The following is a 17068-nucleotide window of genomic DNA, read 5'->3' as shown; positions in this document are numbered from 1 at the left end:
GCAGAAAACCTGATTGACATTTGTTACAATTCAGCAGAAGCGGGTGGCACTGTGGGTTAAACCACAGAGCCTAGGGCTTGCTGATCAGAAGGTCGGCGGTTTGAATCCCTGCAAGCTCCCGTTGCTCGGTCCCTGCTCCTGCCAACCTAGCAGTTTGAAAGCACAAAGTGCAAGTAGATAAATAGGTACCGATCCGACGGGAAGGTAAACGGTGTTTCCGTGCGCTGCTCTGGTTCGCCAGAAGCGGCTTAGTCATGCTAGCCACATGACCCAGAAGCTGTACGCCGGCTTCCTCGGCCAATACAGCAAGATGAGCGCCGCAACCCCAGAGTCGTCCACAACTGGACCTAATGGTCAGGGGTCCCTTTACCTTTACAATTACAATTCGGAGCTAAATCGTGGGTTTTTCTGGGAAAAGCAGCAGGGCAAATGAAAAACCTCTTGGACCCATGTTTATAAAACACAGGAAATGGATGAGCCCTAAGACAAGACAACTGTGTTGGAGAAAACCCCGCTCCTTGAGTTGATCAATAGGGTGTTCTCTGCTATTATAGGGATGACAAAGCTGTTGCAAGCTGCATACTCTCCAACATTCTTGGGACCAAATTTGGGACGCTCCTTTTTTGGTCCTAAGCAAATAACAAGCGAGAGCAAAAGATTTTGTTCTGGTGCTCAGGCACGACCCAGTTGATTTATGCCAGAGAGCCAGAGTGAAAATGAAGTATCTTCTGGTCTGGCACTCTGGTGTGACCCAGCAGAGCATCTTTTGGTTTCGGGGCATTCCTGGATCCAATGCAAAAAAAGCATGTGACTTGTAAGCTGAGCTCTGTTGCAATAATCCTAAACATAAAACTGGGAATGCAAAAGACTAGCCAAGCCAGCACCCTCCAGATGTTTTGAACCATTTCTTTATGCCGCAGAATGGCAACCTGCAGTGTCAGGTGAAATCCTTTATCTGATTGCTCTGGGAAAGCAAGATTATATACCTCCTCATATCTTAAAATCTCTCCCAGAACAGTGGGATATATTTACTCTCATTCCTTCGTATTTTATTAACAGAACTGGAAAGACTCCCAGTATATGCAGTAAAGCCAGTGCTTTTTTCAGGGGTACTCAAGGGAAAGCATACTGGCACCTCTTTTGTTGTTAAAAAGTGTGGGACTTAACTAACAGCCATGGGGAGTACTGGCACCTATTTTTCGGGGGGGGGGAGCACTGAGTAAAGCTTTCCTAGCTCATCACATTAAGAAAAGGTGATGGGACCAATCCAGATCATTATTGCCCCATTAGCCTTCTTGGAAGGCAGTTACTGGAAAACTTTATGCCAGGTTTTTAAAACATAAGCTTTAACTTTGTATGAAGGAGGATAATAGTATTATTTGGAAGGCAGAGATTAGATTTAAAGCCGGTCGCTCAACCATTGCTGTGTATCAGCTCACCTGGCAGAGAGATGTATACTTCAGTTCCTGGCACTAAGCCTTCAACGCCCTCCTGTCTTTATTGATCTTAAATCTGCTTTTGACTTGGTTCCAGGAGAATTGCTATGGTCTAAATCTGGGACGGGGAACCAGCAGCCCTGCAGATGTTGCTGGACTCCGGGCTCCCATCAGCACCAGCCAGGATGGTCTGTGGTCAGGGATGTTGGGGTTTGTGGTCCGGCAGCATCAGCGTTGCCACAGGTTCCCCCATCCCTGGCTCGAATTGCAAAGAACCTTCCTGGGTCTCTCCAAGCTGGGCGTTAAAATGGCAAAAATAAAAATAAAAAAAATTCAGTGTAATCCAGTGTAAAGTGATACATAGCAGGACAGAAACATCCTAACTCCACACATAAGTTCATGGGGGTTGATCTGGAGGTGACTGGCCAGAAACAAAGCCTTAGGGCTGAAATGGACCGCTCAGCAAAGATGCTGTGCAAAAAGGTGAATTCACAGAACTGTAGAGTTGGAAGGGACACCAAGGGTTATCTAGTCCAACCCCCTGCAAGGCAGATGTTAGAGATTGCCAGAAAAGGGATCGAAAATAAAACTGTTAAAATGGTATTATATAAATCCACAGTGCAACCAGTGGCGGGAGCACACAGAAAGCTGGTCGGAGTACACCTAAAGAAGAGCAGATTCCCTTTGGGGATTTTCCGAGGATAGGGAAACACCAGATTTGGCAGGGATAACGTTCGGGACAGCTGCTATTTCTGGTCAACACTGTACAGACGAGAGGAAATTAAAGAACACACAAGGGTTACATATTCCGCTTTATTCTGTGGTGTGGATGGGCCCCCACATGCATTTTCAAATTGGATGAGAGTTGGTTTGAGGGAAAACTCATCTAACGGCAGTATTTTGTCTATAAACTACAGGATACCTATGGACTGTGGCTAACAGAGGGAGCACGTTGGAGCCAGAGCATAGAGTCATGTGCACAAAGCCTGAGTCTCAGCCCCAAACACTGCAAGGGCCACAGGCTCCTCAGACTTGCTGTGTGATGAGCTCCAGTTGTCAGGCAAGAACCCCAAACAGGGTGCTGAACTCGTAACCTGGACTGAAGTCTCCATTATTATGTTTCATTATTACTCAAGGCCTTACACAAATTAAAACCACACAGATAAAATACAAAAAAAACCCCTAAGAACATGAATGTTCATCGTTCAAAGGTAATTCAATTCTAACAGAATTAAAACAATGCAAAAAACAAATCTATTAAAATACAATTAAAAACAGCAAAGCACTATTGAAAAAGCCTTTCCTTTAAAAAAAACAGTTCTGAAAGGCCTGTCAAAATAAAAGAGTTTTCCCCTGCCAGCTGAAGGACAACAAGGAGGGAGCCTGTCTGACTTCTCCAGGGAGGGAGTTCCAGAGTCTGGGAGCAGCCACAGAGAAGGCCCTCTCCTGCGCCTCCTCCAAGCGTACCTGTGGAGGTAGCAGGACTGAGAGATGGGCCTTTCCTGAAGATCTCGGAGCCCAGGCAGGTTCATATGGGAGAATGCAGTCCTTCAGATAGGCTGGTGCTAAGCCATATAGGGCTTTATAGGTCATCCATGAAATTCACAGGGTAGCCCTGGAGAAAGTCTCTGCTTTCTCCTTTGGGAATGTTTCCATCTCACCATCCTGGTGGTCTCCCCCCCTCCTCAGTCTCTATGGTTACGGGCAGAAGAAAACACAGGATGAAAGCCACCCCACCTCTGAACAAGCCTTCCTTTCTTCTCTTTCTTTTGAATTGCACCTCATCTTCGTTTCCAAGTTAGATCATTTCTCTGAAAAGCACACAGGCAAGCTATTAGCCAGGGCAAGATCAGGCAGGAAGATTCCGCTGTCAGCAGAGAGTGCCAGGGCACTTCAGACTTCATTCAAACAGTGTCAGCCACAGGGGTCTGTCTAGATCCCCTATTCCCGCCTCCCACCCCTCTGCACGCTCTCTTGAGTTTTGGCATTCACATCCCAATTTTCCTTCTGTTTTATTTAGCAGGCTGCAACGGAATTTGTGGGGGATTCCTAAGCTGAGCACAGTGATGGGCAACTGCTTTCCGCAGAGCATCTCTCACAATTCCTAGGGACATTGGGGGCCCAAAACAACTTGGGACTATGAGATCGCCTCACTCCTACCTGGCCACTTCAATTGGCAGAAATGGCCCTGTTACAAGTGCCACATAATACCCATTCCACATTTATAAGAACTTGCTATTTTTGCGTGTGGCGGGACCTACACTTTGGAACTCCCTGCCTATTGGTATCAGGCAGGTGCCTTCGCTGTACTTATTTCGTTCCTGGAAAAAAAAAACATTTTTGTTTAGGAAAGCCAACCCAGATGTTTGGAAAGTTGGTGCAGGCCTTGATCTGCTTTTAGTCTCTTGTTTTATTAACTCCTTTAAAATCCAAAGCTACTGTTAATTTTTATTATTAAGAACTGTATTGTTTCATCTTTTTTGTAATTAGCTGTGGTGGTTTTTTTGACGACCAAGCAGTATATAAATTTTATGAAACAAATAATAAACTCAGAGTATTATATTACTGCAGCAAGTTTTGGGGTGGGGGATTTTTCCTATTTGAAACTACCAGTGCTTCCCCCCCGGGGGGTACTGAATGGTATAGGATTGCCTTCAGACAGCACAGGGGCTAGATAACTCCATACCCTCCAACGTTTCTCCAATGGAAATAGGGACTTCTTAAGGAAAAGCGGGACATTCTGGGATCAAATCAGAAACTGGGATGGCTTCTCTAAATCAGGGACGTCCCTGGAAAATATGGACACTTGGAGGGTCTGACACTGCCCTCCCCACAATATTTTAGTCCAAAACATCTGGTTGACCAAGGCTGAACTTGCAGGAAGGGGGTTCCCTCTTTCAATGGGAACAGGATTTTTCCCACCTGAGATTATATGCCAAGCCACCATCCTCTGCTGCTGCACTGGGAAGCCCTTCTGCCCATTCCCTGGACGTCTGCCCCAATGTCCTGCCCTGACAGCACCGCAGATTGCTTGCAGCCTGTCTTCCCCAAGGACTGTATCCAACTCACACACACACACCCGCTTGCCATGAAATATTGATGGCAAGAGCTTTATCCTGCGTTATTGCTTCCAGTAACTTCTCCTGGCCCCTGCCCCTGGGCACAAGGCAGATGTACAACTCAAAGGCTAATGGGCCATTTCCTATTTTAAGCTCTGCCAGGCCAGCTCTGCCAGGGGGGAGGGGAGGGGTGCACACAGCTGAGTGGGAGAGATTGAGTCTGGGTGGGACTTAAGAGCACTGAGAAGCTCATTGGGGCTTCACTGGACAGCATTTGTCCCTGGCATGGCAGAATCAGAGAACTGGAGAGTTGGATGGGATCCCAATGGTCATTTAGTTCAACCCACTGCAGTGCAGGAGTCGCAGCTGGTGGTGCTCTGCTAAGCAGCTGGCATTCTCAGCGCAGAGACATCTGCTCAGGAAAGAGGGATGGGTGAATCTAGTTTCACTGCGTTTCTCGTTTTTCAAAGCCTTAAGCTCAGCCCCACAGATTTCCACATCAATGCATTAATAATAATAATAATAATAATAATAATAATAATAATTTGAATTTTCTGTTTTACAATTTAGAATACTCATTTAAACATCCTTAAAATACCAATGACTTCCCTTCTTCTCTTTCCATGGTTCATTTTGTGTTTCATAAATCCCTGCATATTTTACAAAAACAAAGCCATTCAGTATTCCATTATTGCATCCATCTAAACTTATTTACACTGTTGAATTTATCTTTATGCTGCCAACACTTTCAAGTGTACACAATTCTCCCCCCCATATATCCAATAAACATTTTTCAATCTTCTCTAAACGTACGTTCTTCTTGTTCTGACTTTTGGGGTTGGTGTGTTGTGCGACAAGCACACAGCGTGCAATGAGATTGAGTGTTTTTGGGGGGGAGGCTCAGTTAATTTCATTGTACACAGGTTGTACATTGACAATAAAGGTATTATTATTATTATTATTATTATTATTATTATTATTATTATTATTTTCTTATTCTATATGTCAAGTCTGCAAACTGTGCATATTCTGTTAGCTTAAGTTGCCATTCTTCTTTAGTTGAGACCTCACTCATTTTCCATTTTTGGGCTAACAAAACACAGGCCACAGCAGTGGCATATTGTTGTTGTTGTTATTCTGCTTATGAAAATTCATTGGCATTTTTAGTCTCCATTTCTCATATTTCCCATTTTGGTATGCAATTTTACCACATATGCACATTTGGTGCAGAACTCTCACCTCAATATACACCCCTAAAATACACTGGGCCCATCACCTCCTGGCAAATAGAAGGGGAAGAAATGGAGGCAGTGAGAGATTTTACTTTCTTGGGTTCCATGATCACTGCAGATGGTGACAGCAGTCACGAAATTAAAAGACGCCTGCTCCTTGGGAGAAAGGCGATGGCAAACCTAGACAGCATCTTAAAAAGCAGAGACATCACCTTGCCAACAAAGGTCCGTATAGTAAAAGCCATGGTTTTCCCAGTAGTGATGTATGGAAGTGAGAGCTGGACCATAAAGAAGGCTGATCGCCGAAGAATTGATGCTTTTGAATTATGGTGCTGGAGGAGACTCTTGAGAGTCCCATGGACTGCAAGAAGATCAAACGTATCCATTCTTAAGGAAATCAGCCCTGAGTGCTCACTGGAAGGACAGATCGTGAAGCTGAGGCTCCAATACTTTGGCCACCTCATGAGAAGAGAAGACTCCCTGGAAAAGACCCTGATGTTGGGAAAGATGGAGGGCACAAGGAGAAGGGGACGACAGAGGACGAGATGGTTGGACAGTGTTCTTGAAGCTACGAACATGAGTCTGACCAAACTGCGGGAGGCAGTGGAAGACAGGAGTGCCTGGCGTGCTCTGGTCCATGGGGTCACGAAGAGTCGGACACGACTAAACGACTAAACTAAACTAAACTAAATATACATAAGAGATGGTTTTATTAACACACATGCATATATATGCCACTTGAGCCTAGGACAGAGGTGCTCACAGAATCAACATCCAGATCTTGCATCCTCCTTAGGGTTCCAGGGGAGCCTCAAAGTCTATCACAGAGCAGAGATGCCTCTGTGTCTCCAACTTCCAGCATCAGCCCAACACGCACATACAACCCTTCCCTACACAGAACTGCTTGGCCTGTTGTTCCCCACCCTAGGAGGATGGTGGCATCCAGCCAGATGAGGTGGGAAAAGGCCCACCAATTTGTCTCTATGGCAACAGGGTAACCTCATTTAGATGCTGTGAGAAGCACTTAACTGGCCAGCAGCTATGGCCATCATCTTACAAAGAAACAGTTCTAATCATTGCCTCTCCTACTACAGACCCCTCCAAGCGTCCCTATTTTCCAGGGACAGTCCCGGATTTACAGAAGCCATCCCAGTTTCTTATTTGATCCTGAAACGTCCTTAGGACATCCCTATTTTCATTGGAGAAATGTTGGAGGGTATGGAGTTATGCAACCCCTGAACCAAGCAGATAAGTAACTATACAACCTTTAGAAGACGTCTGAAGGCAACCCTGTACAGTGGTACCTCGGTTTAAGAATAGTTTAAGAACAATTTGGTTTACAAACTCCTCAAAACCGGAAATAGTGTCTTGGTTTGAGAAGTTTATCTCAGTCTAAGAACAGAATCCGAACCGTGGAAAGGCACTGGCGGCAGGAGGCCTCATTAGGGAAAGTGCACCTCGGTTTAAGAACGGTTTCGGTTTAAGAATGGACTTCCGGAACGGATTAAGTTTGTAAACTGAGGTACCACTGTATAGTTCTTTTAATGTTTTATTTTGTGTGTGTGTGTGTGTGTGTGTGTGCGTGTGTGTGTGTGTTGAAAGCTGCCCAGAGTGGCTGGGGCAACCCAGTCAGATTGATAGGGTAATGGTAATAATAATAATAATAATAATAATAATAATAGAATAGGACATCGCCATTTTCATCTGAGAAATGTTGGAGGGTATGCTACTGGATCCAATTAAGTGGAATGTCAGAAGAATCAGGACAGTTTTTCAAAGTCTGATAGTCATTTATACTTCCAAACCCCTCCTGCCACCCCCTTGCGCCCCTAGGTAATCCCCTCATGGGACAGTAGCACCCACTTTTAAAGTGCTGTGGTTGAGCACCTGCCTGGCCTTCGGAAGAGAGAGAGAGAGAGAGAGAGAGAGAGAGAGAGAGAGAGAGAGATGCATGCATGCATTTGAGATGTTCTTGCTGCACTCTGCCCTTTCTTCCCTCCAGGCAGTTTTGGAACCAGCGGATTTGTGGATTTGACACCCTTCAGCTTTTCTGACTGAGCAATTCCATCAGAGGCGCTCAAGGAACCAAACAATGGGTGGCTTATCTTTTGCTCTGGAGGCACTGTGGAAAAAACGGGGCACACAAAGGCCCTTCAGTCTCCTGTTCTTCAGCTGGATAGAGCAAGTCTTCTCTCGCCCAGGGCAGGTGAGTGGAAACTCCCAAGAGGAGGAGGAGGAGGAACTGCCTTGTCTGGCTGAAGAGCCCAGCCTCCACCAAGGCTGAAAAGGCAAGCCACTGGACCTAGAGGGGTGGTGCGCAGCACTGATTTTCTGCCCCACCAAGGGAAGCCAGTTACTGGGCAAAGCAGAGTTGGACTTGATACCTGGATGCATGAATGCAATTCACTGCTGCAGTGTTTGTTAAAGCATGTATAAAAAGGTAAAGGGACCCCTGACCATTAGGTCCAGTCATGGCCGACTCTGGGGTTGCAGTGCTCATCTCGCTTTACTGGCCGAGGGAGCCAGCGTACAGCTTCCGGGTCATGTGGCCAGCATGACTAAGCTGCTTCTGGCAAACCAGAGCAGTGCAGAGAAACGCCGTTTACCTTCCTGCCAGAGCGGTACCTATTTATCTACTTGCACTTTGACATGCTTTCGAACTGCTAGGTTGGCAGGAGCTGGGACCGAGCAACGGGAGCTCACCCCGTCACAGGGATTCGAACCGCCGACCTTCTGATCGGCAAGTCCTAGGCCTTGTGGTTTAACCCACAGAGCCACCCGCGTCCCTATACATGTATACTTAGCATGTATACTTAGCAGTAAAGTTTCATGCCAATGACAGAGCACACTCTCTGCATACAGACTTTTTCCCTGCGCAGATAATAGATAAATGCTGCCAGTCAGAGCAGGCAATACAGAGGTAGGGGGACCAACATGGTCCATGAAGGCAGCTTCTCTTGGCAGTTAAAAGATTCCAGTTTGACTCCAGTTATGCTTGCAATACCCTTAACATGTCCCTGATATGCCCCAGCAAGATACAAAGGGGACTGGAGGGGCTACAAATTTTATTTATTTATTAAATTTATAAATGAACAAAGAGACAATTCATTTAGGGAAGGTCATAGCTCAATGGCAGAAGAACCCAGGCTCTGCATGACAAGGTCACTGGTTCAAGTCCCAGTATCTCCAGTTCGAAAGATCTGGTAGGAATTGATGGGAATGGCCTCTGCCTGAGCTGCTGCCTGTCAGAGCAGACAATATTGAGATTGGCTAGACCAAGAGTTTGACCTGGTAGAAGGCGACTTCCTAGAGCAGTGGTTCCCAAACCTTTTCCAGCCGCTGCCCCTTCGGTTCCATAGACTCATCCCCTGTGCCCCCTTACCCTACCCTATATAAAGCATGATGCGGAATAGTATCTTGCATGAACCACCTAGGAAGACAATAACTCAATAACGTTCAAATCAGGAACAATTTAATTGCACATTTGTACAAAATCCAAGTAAATTCCACCAAACTGATTAACTTGATGCAATGATAATACCAGCTTTTCAAAGCCTTATAGTCATTCATACTTCTAGGCAGGAGTTGGAAAGATTGACACCCCCCCACAAGGGCGCAGGCCTGGAATTGGGGATGGGGGGCACAAAATTGTGCCTCTCCACTCTGGCTGGGAGTAGCTAGGAGCCCACCTACTTTGCCATGTGCTCCTTCGCTCCTCCAAATGACCAACATCTCCTTGCCAAGGGTGCAAGGGAGCCTACATATGTTCCTGCTTCTAGCACCCCTTGCTGCCCCCTTGCTTCTTAGAGACCCCCCCCCGAATTCCATTGCCACCCAGGGGGTGGTACCCTCACTTTGGGAACTATTCACTGTCTTAGGCACCATCTCTGTCATTTTTTCCAGCACCTACTGAAGACCTTCCTCTCCCAACGAGCCCTTTAAGTGTGGATCTCGACTCTCGTCTGCACCTGTACAGTGGTACCTCGGGTTAAGTACTTAATTTGTTCCGGAGGTCCGTTCTTAACCTGAAACTGTTCTTAACCTGAAGCACCACTTTAGCTAATAGGACCTACAGCTGCTTCCGCGCCGCCGGAGCATGATTTCTGTTCTCATCCTGAAGCAAAGTTCTTAACCTGAAGCAGTATTTCTGGGTTAGCAGAGTCTGTAACCTGAAGCGTATGTAACCTGAAGCATATGTAACCTGAAGCATATGTAACCCGAGGTACCACTGTCCTGGGATTGTTTTTATTAGTATTATTTCATCACTTGTTGTTTGATGCCCTCTGCTCCTTTGGGGAGAAGGAGGGCATATAAATTCAATAAAGAAATGTGGCTGTGGACCTGATAGTCACAATCCAGTGGCATCTCTGCGAGGGTCCTCCTGGATGGAGCAAGAGCCTTGTGTCCTGGAATAACCTCCGCGCCAAACTGGATAAAGCACCGCTTGAAAGGGCGATTGCATCTTTGCCGAAGCAACAGAATTACCCACTTAGTGCACGTAAGAGCCAGAAGACTGTCAGGCCCCTTGGCGCGGAAACGGGCTGCCTTGGCGCCTGCCCGCTAGCTCAGCTCACAGAGCTTGGCCCGCAGGGGTTTCCCTTTCTGGTCCCTTGAACACCTTCAGCCTGAGGCTTCTCCTTCCTGATTCCCAGCACAGGAACAGGAGGAAGCTGCCATGCCCTGTGCCAAACCATTGGTCCATCTAGTTCTGTACTGCCTGCTCTGACTGGCAGCAGCTCTTCTGGGTTTCAGAGAGAGCTCTCTCCCAGCCTTCCCTGGAGATGCCAGTGAGGATTGAACCTGGTGCCTTCAAAGCACTTCCACTGAGCTATGAGCCTTTGCCTACTGTCCCCATTGGGCAGTTTCTCCAGGAGGAGGTGGGCCGGTTGGGCAACAGCCACTGATGCCCCTTGGCCCAATCTCAGCCAATCTATCCACCTATCTCCTTACACTCACATATCCTAGATTCGTAGAATTGGAAGGGACCCTGAGGATCATCTAGTCCAACCCCCTGCAATGCAGGAATATGCAGCTGTCCCATACAGGGATTTGAACTTGCAACCTTGGCATTATCAGCACCATGCTCTAACCAAGTGAGCTATCCAGGTCAGAGCATGATGAACAAAGGGAAAATTTGCCTCTATCCGAGGCAGAGAGAATTCCAGCTTTCCAGCCCTGATCCCTTGCCTTAAAGTCCTCTACCTTCTTGGGTTCCAGGGCCACATCTGAGAGTTGTGGTGGGCATGGCAAAATGCTTATTCTGCAGCAGAAAAAAGACTGGCTGTGCTCAGAACCTCTCTGCAAGACACCTAAACACACCCCAACATAAACGAAAGAAAGGAAGGAATAGGCAACACCCTCCCCGGGACAGCCACCCCCCATAAAAACTTGATTTAAATTTGAATGGGGGGGGGAGAGAACATGGCCTTGACGAGTGCCAAGGGGGCTGTCAGAGATGTCAGAGAATGTCATATTGCCAGGAGGAGATAATACTGGGGTTACTGGACCTCCAATGAAACTCACTCATTACATTGCTAAACTATGGAACTCACTGCCACAGGAGGCAGTGAATGGCCACCAAGATCATGGTCAGAGGCAGGAAATGTTTCTGAATACCAGTTGCTGGAAACTGCAGGAGAGGGGAGGGCTCTTGTGCTCAAATCCTGCTGGTGGTATGTTTCCCTTGCAGGTGGGCCACTGTGAGTATAGGATGCTGGACTAAATGGGCCACACCTCAGCCAAGGCTCCCCCCCACATTCTGTGCTTTTTCTTGTGCAGATATTCTATGTTGGGGGCGGATTGCAGGTGTTTGGGGAAGTCTAGCTAGCCAGCTGCGGGCTCGGTTACTGCAAGGCAGCAGGGCCCAGAACGGCAGAATCATTCCAGGAACTTTGAAGGGCAGACAAGTTGTGGCGCTTGGGTTTCAGTGGGGCTTTGGTTTTGGCAGACGGGCGGGCTGCTGCGTGAGTGGCACTGCTTTACTTCTCCCAGTCAAGATGAAGTGGGTGGGGAGACAAGGGAGGTGGGAGCTTAAAAAGGGAAGAGCCCAGGTGAAGAGGAGAGGCAGCCACCTGAGATACAGCCACCTCTCAGGAATAGAGACTAGTCAAAGTCTCCTTTGTTAGCGGGCTGGAATAATTCCATCAAGCTCTGCAGGTAAGTGCATGAGCACATGGGGGCTGGATCGGACTCAGAGCACAGTTTGCAAGGATAGAAGAGATCTGGGTGATGCAAACTGACCCGCAGGCAGAAGCTGGGAATTTGGGCAAGTCACAGTCAGCCTTGGAGTGATGCTGCAAGGGATAAAGGTTGCAAAATAAACCTTAACTTTATCCACTACTTTCAATGTAGTTTATCTATGGAACTCACTGCCACAGGAGTCAGTGATGGCCACCAACCTAGACAGCTTTAAAAGAGGATTAGACAGATTCATGAGGGTATCGATGGCTACTAGCTACATTGGCTATGCTCTGCCTCCACAGGTGGAGCAAAAAATGCTTCTGAATACCAGTTGAGAGTTGCTGGTTTCCCACATGCATCTGGTTGGCCACTCTAAGAACAGGCTACTGGACTAGCTGGGCCACTGGCCTGATCCAGCAAACAAGTTCTTTTGTTCAAAACCACTTTGCACACGCAACATGATGTGCTAATGGCACGTCCCGATTGATTGGCGCGCAAATAGACCTGGAGAGGGTGGGGCAGGGGACTTGCAGGCTGGGCTTGATGCTGCAAATAGGTTGCTGAGACATCACAAGCAGGTCATTGCCAGCAGCTGTTGCAGTTTTTAAAAACTTTAGCCCAAAACATCTGGGAGAAATCTACAACTCTCATCAGCCTCGGCCAACATGACTGGGAGTTGTAGTTCAAAATGGCCATGTTGGCTGGGGGTGGTGGGAGTTTGCAGTCCAAAGCAATTGGAGGGAACCAGGTGGCTTCAATGCCACAACCAGAGAAGATGTGGAGGGGGATAGGATAGACATCTTCAAATATCTGAAGGGCTGTTCCATGGAGGAGGGAGCAAGCTTGTTTTCTGCTGCTCCAGGGGAGAGGACCTGAACCAACAGATTCAAATGGCAAGGAAGGAAATTCCATGTAAACATTAGGAAGAACCTTCCGAGCTGTTTGACAGTGGAATGGGCTTCCTGGGAAGGTAGTGGACTCTCCTTCCTTGCAGTTTTTAAAAAAGAGATTAGATGGCCATCTGCCAGGGATTCTTTAGCTGTGCTTTCTGCATTTCAGGGGGATGAACTAGATGACTTTTGTGTGGTCCTGTCTCACCCAACAGTCCTATGTGTGTTGTTTTGTGCACTCTCTCCCTCCATCTCTCTCACACACACTGATGTTGCCTTGTGTATTTACTAATGCCAAGCCTCTCTCTTTCAGAGACCCCCGAGGCCATGCCAACTCTCCTCTCTGCCACCGTCCTCTCGGTGCTGCTGGCCACAGGCTGCTGGACTTATGACGCCACCCCTGGAGTCGGTTGCCACCTCCATCGTGAGCTGCAGGGATTGGGGGTTAGGGGGAAAAGCAGCCAGTCCTCAGCAGGGGACTGGCAGCCTCGGCAAAGAAGCAGTGGGGAGGGAAGGTGTCTGGGCCCTTGCTGAGACACCCAGCCTCGTTCACTTCTTACACCTGTAGGGCCTGGTGTCCAGCGCTCCCAGGAGTCTTGCTCAATTTGCTGCAAATCCTGCCTTGCCGGGGGGGGGGTTTGGACTAGATGATCCTTGGGGGGGTCCCTCCCAACTCTACAATTCTAGGATTCTATAATAAAAGTTATGGGTTGGCTCCAGCAAAGCTAGGTAATTACATAGATCAATGCAACAGTGATACTGATCCAAAGCCTTTCAGAAGCAGTGGGTTCAGAATCAAAGACCCACAAAATGAGAGACCTTCCAGGGATTTGAGCCCTGCTGGAGATGCAAGGATCTCAGCCTGGGAAGGCAGGAGACAACAAAACAAAACTGGAAACTCTTGCCTTTTTTTTAATTGTCAAAGCAGGTTTTTGGATCATCCTGGATTATCACCAATTATTTAGAATCCATGCTTGGTGGATAGGTTCACGATAAGATTTCCCCCACCCAAAAGAAAATAATAGAGAGTATATCTTAAGAATTTGAGCAGATTTTTTTTTAAAAACTCAAACAACAGGAATGTTATGACCATAGGCCAGGGGTCAGCAACCCGCGGCTCCAGAGCCGCATGTGGTTCTTTTACACCTTTGCCGCGGCTCCGGGGCGGATACTAGCGAGGGGAGGAGGCGCATTGTGTGCCCTGACACTCCCCACTGTTTTAAATGTCGCAATGGTTTTGCGGCTCCCAGTTTTTTTTTCTTCAGTCCGAGTGGCTCTTTTTGTCTTAAAGGTTGCAGACCCCTGCCATAGGCCAATAAAAGCCCCTCCCCCTTCTTTTTAAAACAGGGGTTGGGAATACCCTTTGTATTGAGCCTAACTGCTGTGTGGGGTGGAGTGGGCGGTAGGGAGACTGGGGGCCAGAGGGGGCCGCATCTGGCCCTGAACGAGATGGAGAACCCCAGCCCTGTTCTAAAGCAGAAGCATTCCTTCCTTTGGCATGTTTTTAGGGTTGCCACGTGTCCTCTTTTTCAGGGGTAAAATTTCCATCCGGGTGGATTTCTTATATTTGCGAAAATGTGGTATGTCCTCTTTTGCTGCCCACCCACGATTGCCCTGCTCTTCCTCCTCCTCTCCCAGCTTTCAGCGTGACCATCAAGAGTGACCCCCGAGGGAGCTGCCGCAGCAGGCAAACAGTCCAGGCCTGCGTGGGCTACTGTGAATCCAGCGCCTTCCCCTCCAAGTACTCCGTCCTCCTGGCCAGCAACTTCAAGCACAACATCACGTCCGTCTCCCAGTGCTGCACCATCGCCAAGATGCAGAAGGTGAGTGAAACAGACACCCATCTAAGTAACTGGAACTTACACACACCCTGCAACCGCTTTGATGGTGGTTGCTTCACGCAAGCACAGTTAAACTGCGGAACTCACTGTCGCAGGATGCTCGCCAACCTGGATGGCTTTAAAAAATTGGGCAAATCCATGGGGAATAAGGCTATTGGTGGCTTCTAGCTATGCTCTAATAATAATAATAATAATTTATTATTTATACCCTGTCCATCTGGCTGGGTTTCCCCAGCCACTCTGGGCGGCTTCCAACTGAATATTAAAAACAATACAGCATCAAACATTAAAAACTTCCCTAAACAGGGCTGCCTTCAGTTGTCTTTTAAAAGTAAAATAGTTGCTTATTGCCTTGACATCTGCTGGGAGGGCGTTCCACAGGGGAGGCGCCACTACCGAAAAGGCCCTCTGCCTGTTTCCCTGTAACCTCACTTCTCACAGCGAGGGAACAGCCAGAAGGCCCTTGGAGCTGGACCTCAGTGTCTAGGCTCTGCCTCCACTGCATACCCCCCAATATTTGTCTGATGAAATAATAATAATTTGTTATTTATACTTTGCCTGTCTGACTGGGTTGCCCCAGCCACTCAGGGCAGCTTCCAACGTATTAAAAAAAGTAATAAAACATTGAACACTTTAAAAAAACTTCCCCATACAGGACTGCCTTCAGATGTCTTCTAAAGGCTGTAGTTACTTTTATCTCCTCGGCTCTGGATTCCCATAATTCCATACCATCCAACATTTCTCTGCTGAAAACAGGAAAAGCAGAACATTCCGAGATCAAATCAGAAACTGCAACAGCTTCTGTAAATCTGAGACTATCCCTGGAAAATAGGGAAACCTGGAGAGTCTGCTGGCACTGTTGGGGCAGCAATGCTTTTGAATACCAGTTGCTGGAAGCCACAGGAGGGGAGAGGGCTCTTGTGCTCGGGGGTCCTGCTTGTGGGTTTCCGAATGACATCTGGTTGGCCACTGTGAGGATGCTGGACCAGATGGAACCCCTTTGGCCTGATCCAGCCAGCTCTTCTTATATTCCTATAACTAGCAATGTGGTGATAGAAAGTGTGGTGGTGGCCCCAGCCCCTCCCGTTTGGTTGGTTCAGCCAGTGGTGGCGGAGAGAATGATAGGCACCAAGTCAGACCCATTGGTTCATTTAGTTCAGTGATGTCTACACTGACTGGCAGCAGCTCTCTGGGATTTCAGGCAGGAATCTCTCCCAGGATGCCAGCGGGGATTGAAACTGGGACCTCCTGCTTGCAAGGCAGATGTTCTGCCGCTGAGTTATGGCCCTTTCCCTGTATACGAGAATCTAGAGAAAGGGGTAGGTTGCAGCTCACAAACCTCTGGACTGGGCTGAAGGCGAGCATAACATGGCAAAGGCCTGGTTAGAAAAGGGGCTGAAGTGGGCGGTCAGAGCAGGAAAAGCCAGGCTCCCACAGCATGGTGCTGAAAATGCCAAGATTGCAGATTTGATCCCCGTATGAGACAGCTACATAGTCCTTCAAAGCACAGGGTTGGACTGGATCATTGTCAGGATCCCTTCCAAATACAATTCTAGGATTCTACAATCCTAGAACTGTAGAATTCGAAGGATACCTCCAAGGGTTAATCCAAGTCCGACCCCGTGTAAGGCAGGAATCACAGCTAAATAATCCCTGACTGACGACCATCCAACCATCAGTGAAAGAGAGTCCACCACCTTCAGAAATACAGCTCTTACTGTCAGAAAAGTTCTTCCTAATGTTTAGTTGGAATCTCCTTCTGTGTCATTTGACACGGAACTATGCAGAACTCTTTGATCCTCTTGTTCTGGTGCCTCCTCCTCTTTGGGAGAATGGGGGGCTAAGGTATATGAAGCTGCTAAGTCTGAATCAGCGTCAGACTCACCTGAGGCAGGTCCTCCCCTCTGGAGCAGCAGAAAACAAGCTTGCTCCATCTTCCATGTGACAGCCCTTTAGATAGCTGAAAATGGCTCTCCTTTCACCTCTTTGTCTTCTCCTAGCTAAACATACCATCTTCTCTTCTTTTCTTTCACCTACAGATAAAGGTGCATCTGCGTTGTGGGGCCACTCGGCCCGAGACCATAGAAGTCTTCACAGCAAAGACTTGCCAGTGTGACGTGTGCCGCCTCTCCAGATATTAGGGAGTCGGTGGTAGCCAAACCTGCTTGCGGCCTTTCTATGCTATCAATTGCCAACTCTCACTACCCTGGTCTCCACCTTCCCCTCTCCCAACCAGAGTTTGCTTGATTCAAGGATGCAGCCCAGGGGCAGCTGCCTGCAGAGCCACGCTGACACCTACCCACATCCCCAAATATTGCCTCCTTACATACTTGGCAAACTAGCGAACTCAACTAGCCTGAAGGCTGCAGTGGCCGGAGAGGCTGGGGCCACTCCCCCCCCCTTGTGGGGGCTCTACCCCACAAGTCACAT

The 17068-nt window shown here is 47.9% G+C and overlaps 1 protein-coding gene across 1 annotated transcript; it reads left to right on the top strand.

Annotated features, from left to right (window-relative positions):
- Positions 1 to 13073: 13073 nt before the first annotated feature.
- Positions 13074 to 17022, top strand: GPHA2 (glycoprotein hormone subunit alpha 2). Its single transcript, XM_053369447.1, has 3 exons — positions 13074 to 13221; positions 14436 to 14620; positions 16678 to 17022. Exons 1-3 carry the CDS (start codon positions 13089 to 13091, stop codon positions 16777 to 16779), a joined length of 420 nt encoding a protein of 139 aa, XP_053225422.1. The 5' UTR covers positions 13074 to 13088; the 3' UTR covers positions 16780 to 17022.
- Positions 17023 to 17068: the final 46 nt, after the last annotated feature.

Source organism: Podarcis raffonei, chromosome 16 (assembly GCF_027172205.1).
Source record: "Podarcis raffonei isolate rPodRaf1 chromosome 16, rPodRaf1.pri, whole genome shotgun sequence".
NCBI classification, from domain to species: domain Eukaryota; kingdom Metazoa; phylum Chordata; class Lepidosauria; order Squamata; family Lacertidae; genus Podarcis; species Podarcis raffonei.
This window is presented reverse-complemented; position numbering and strand designations above follow the sequence as displayed.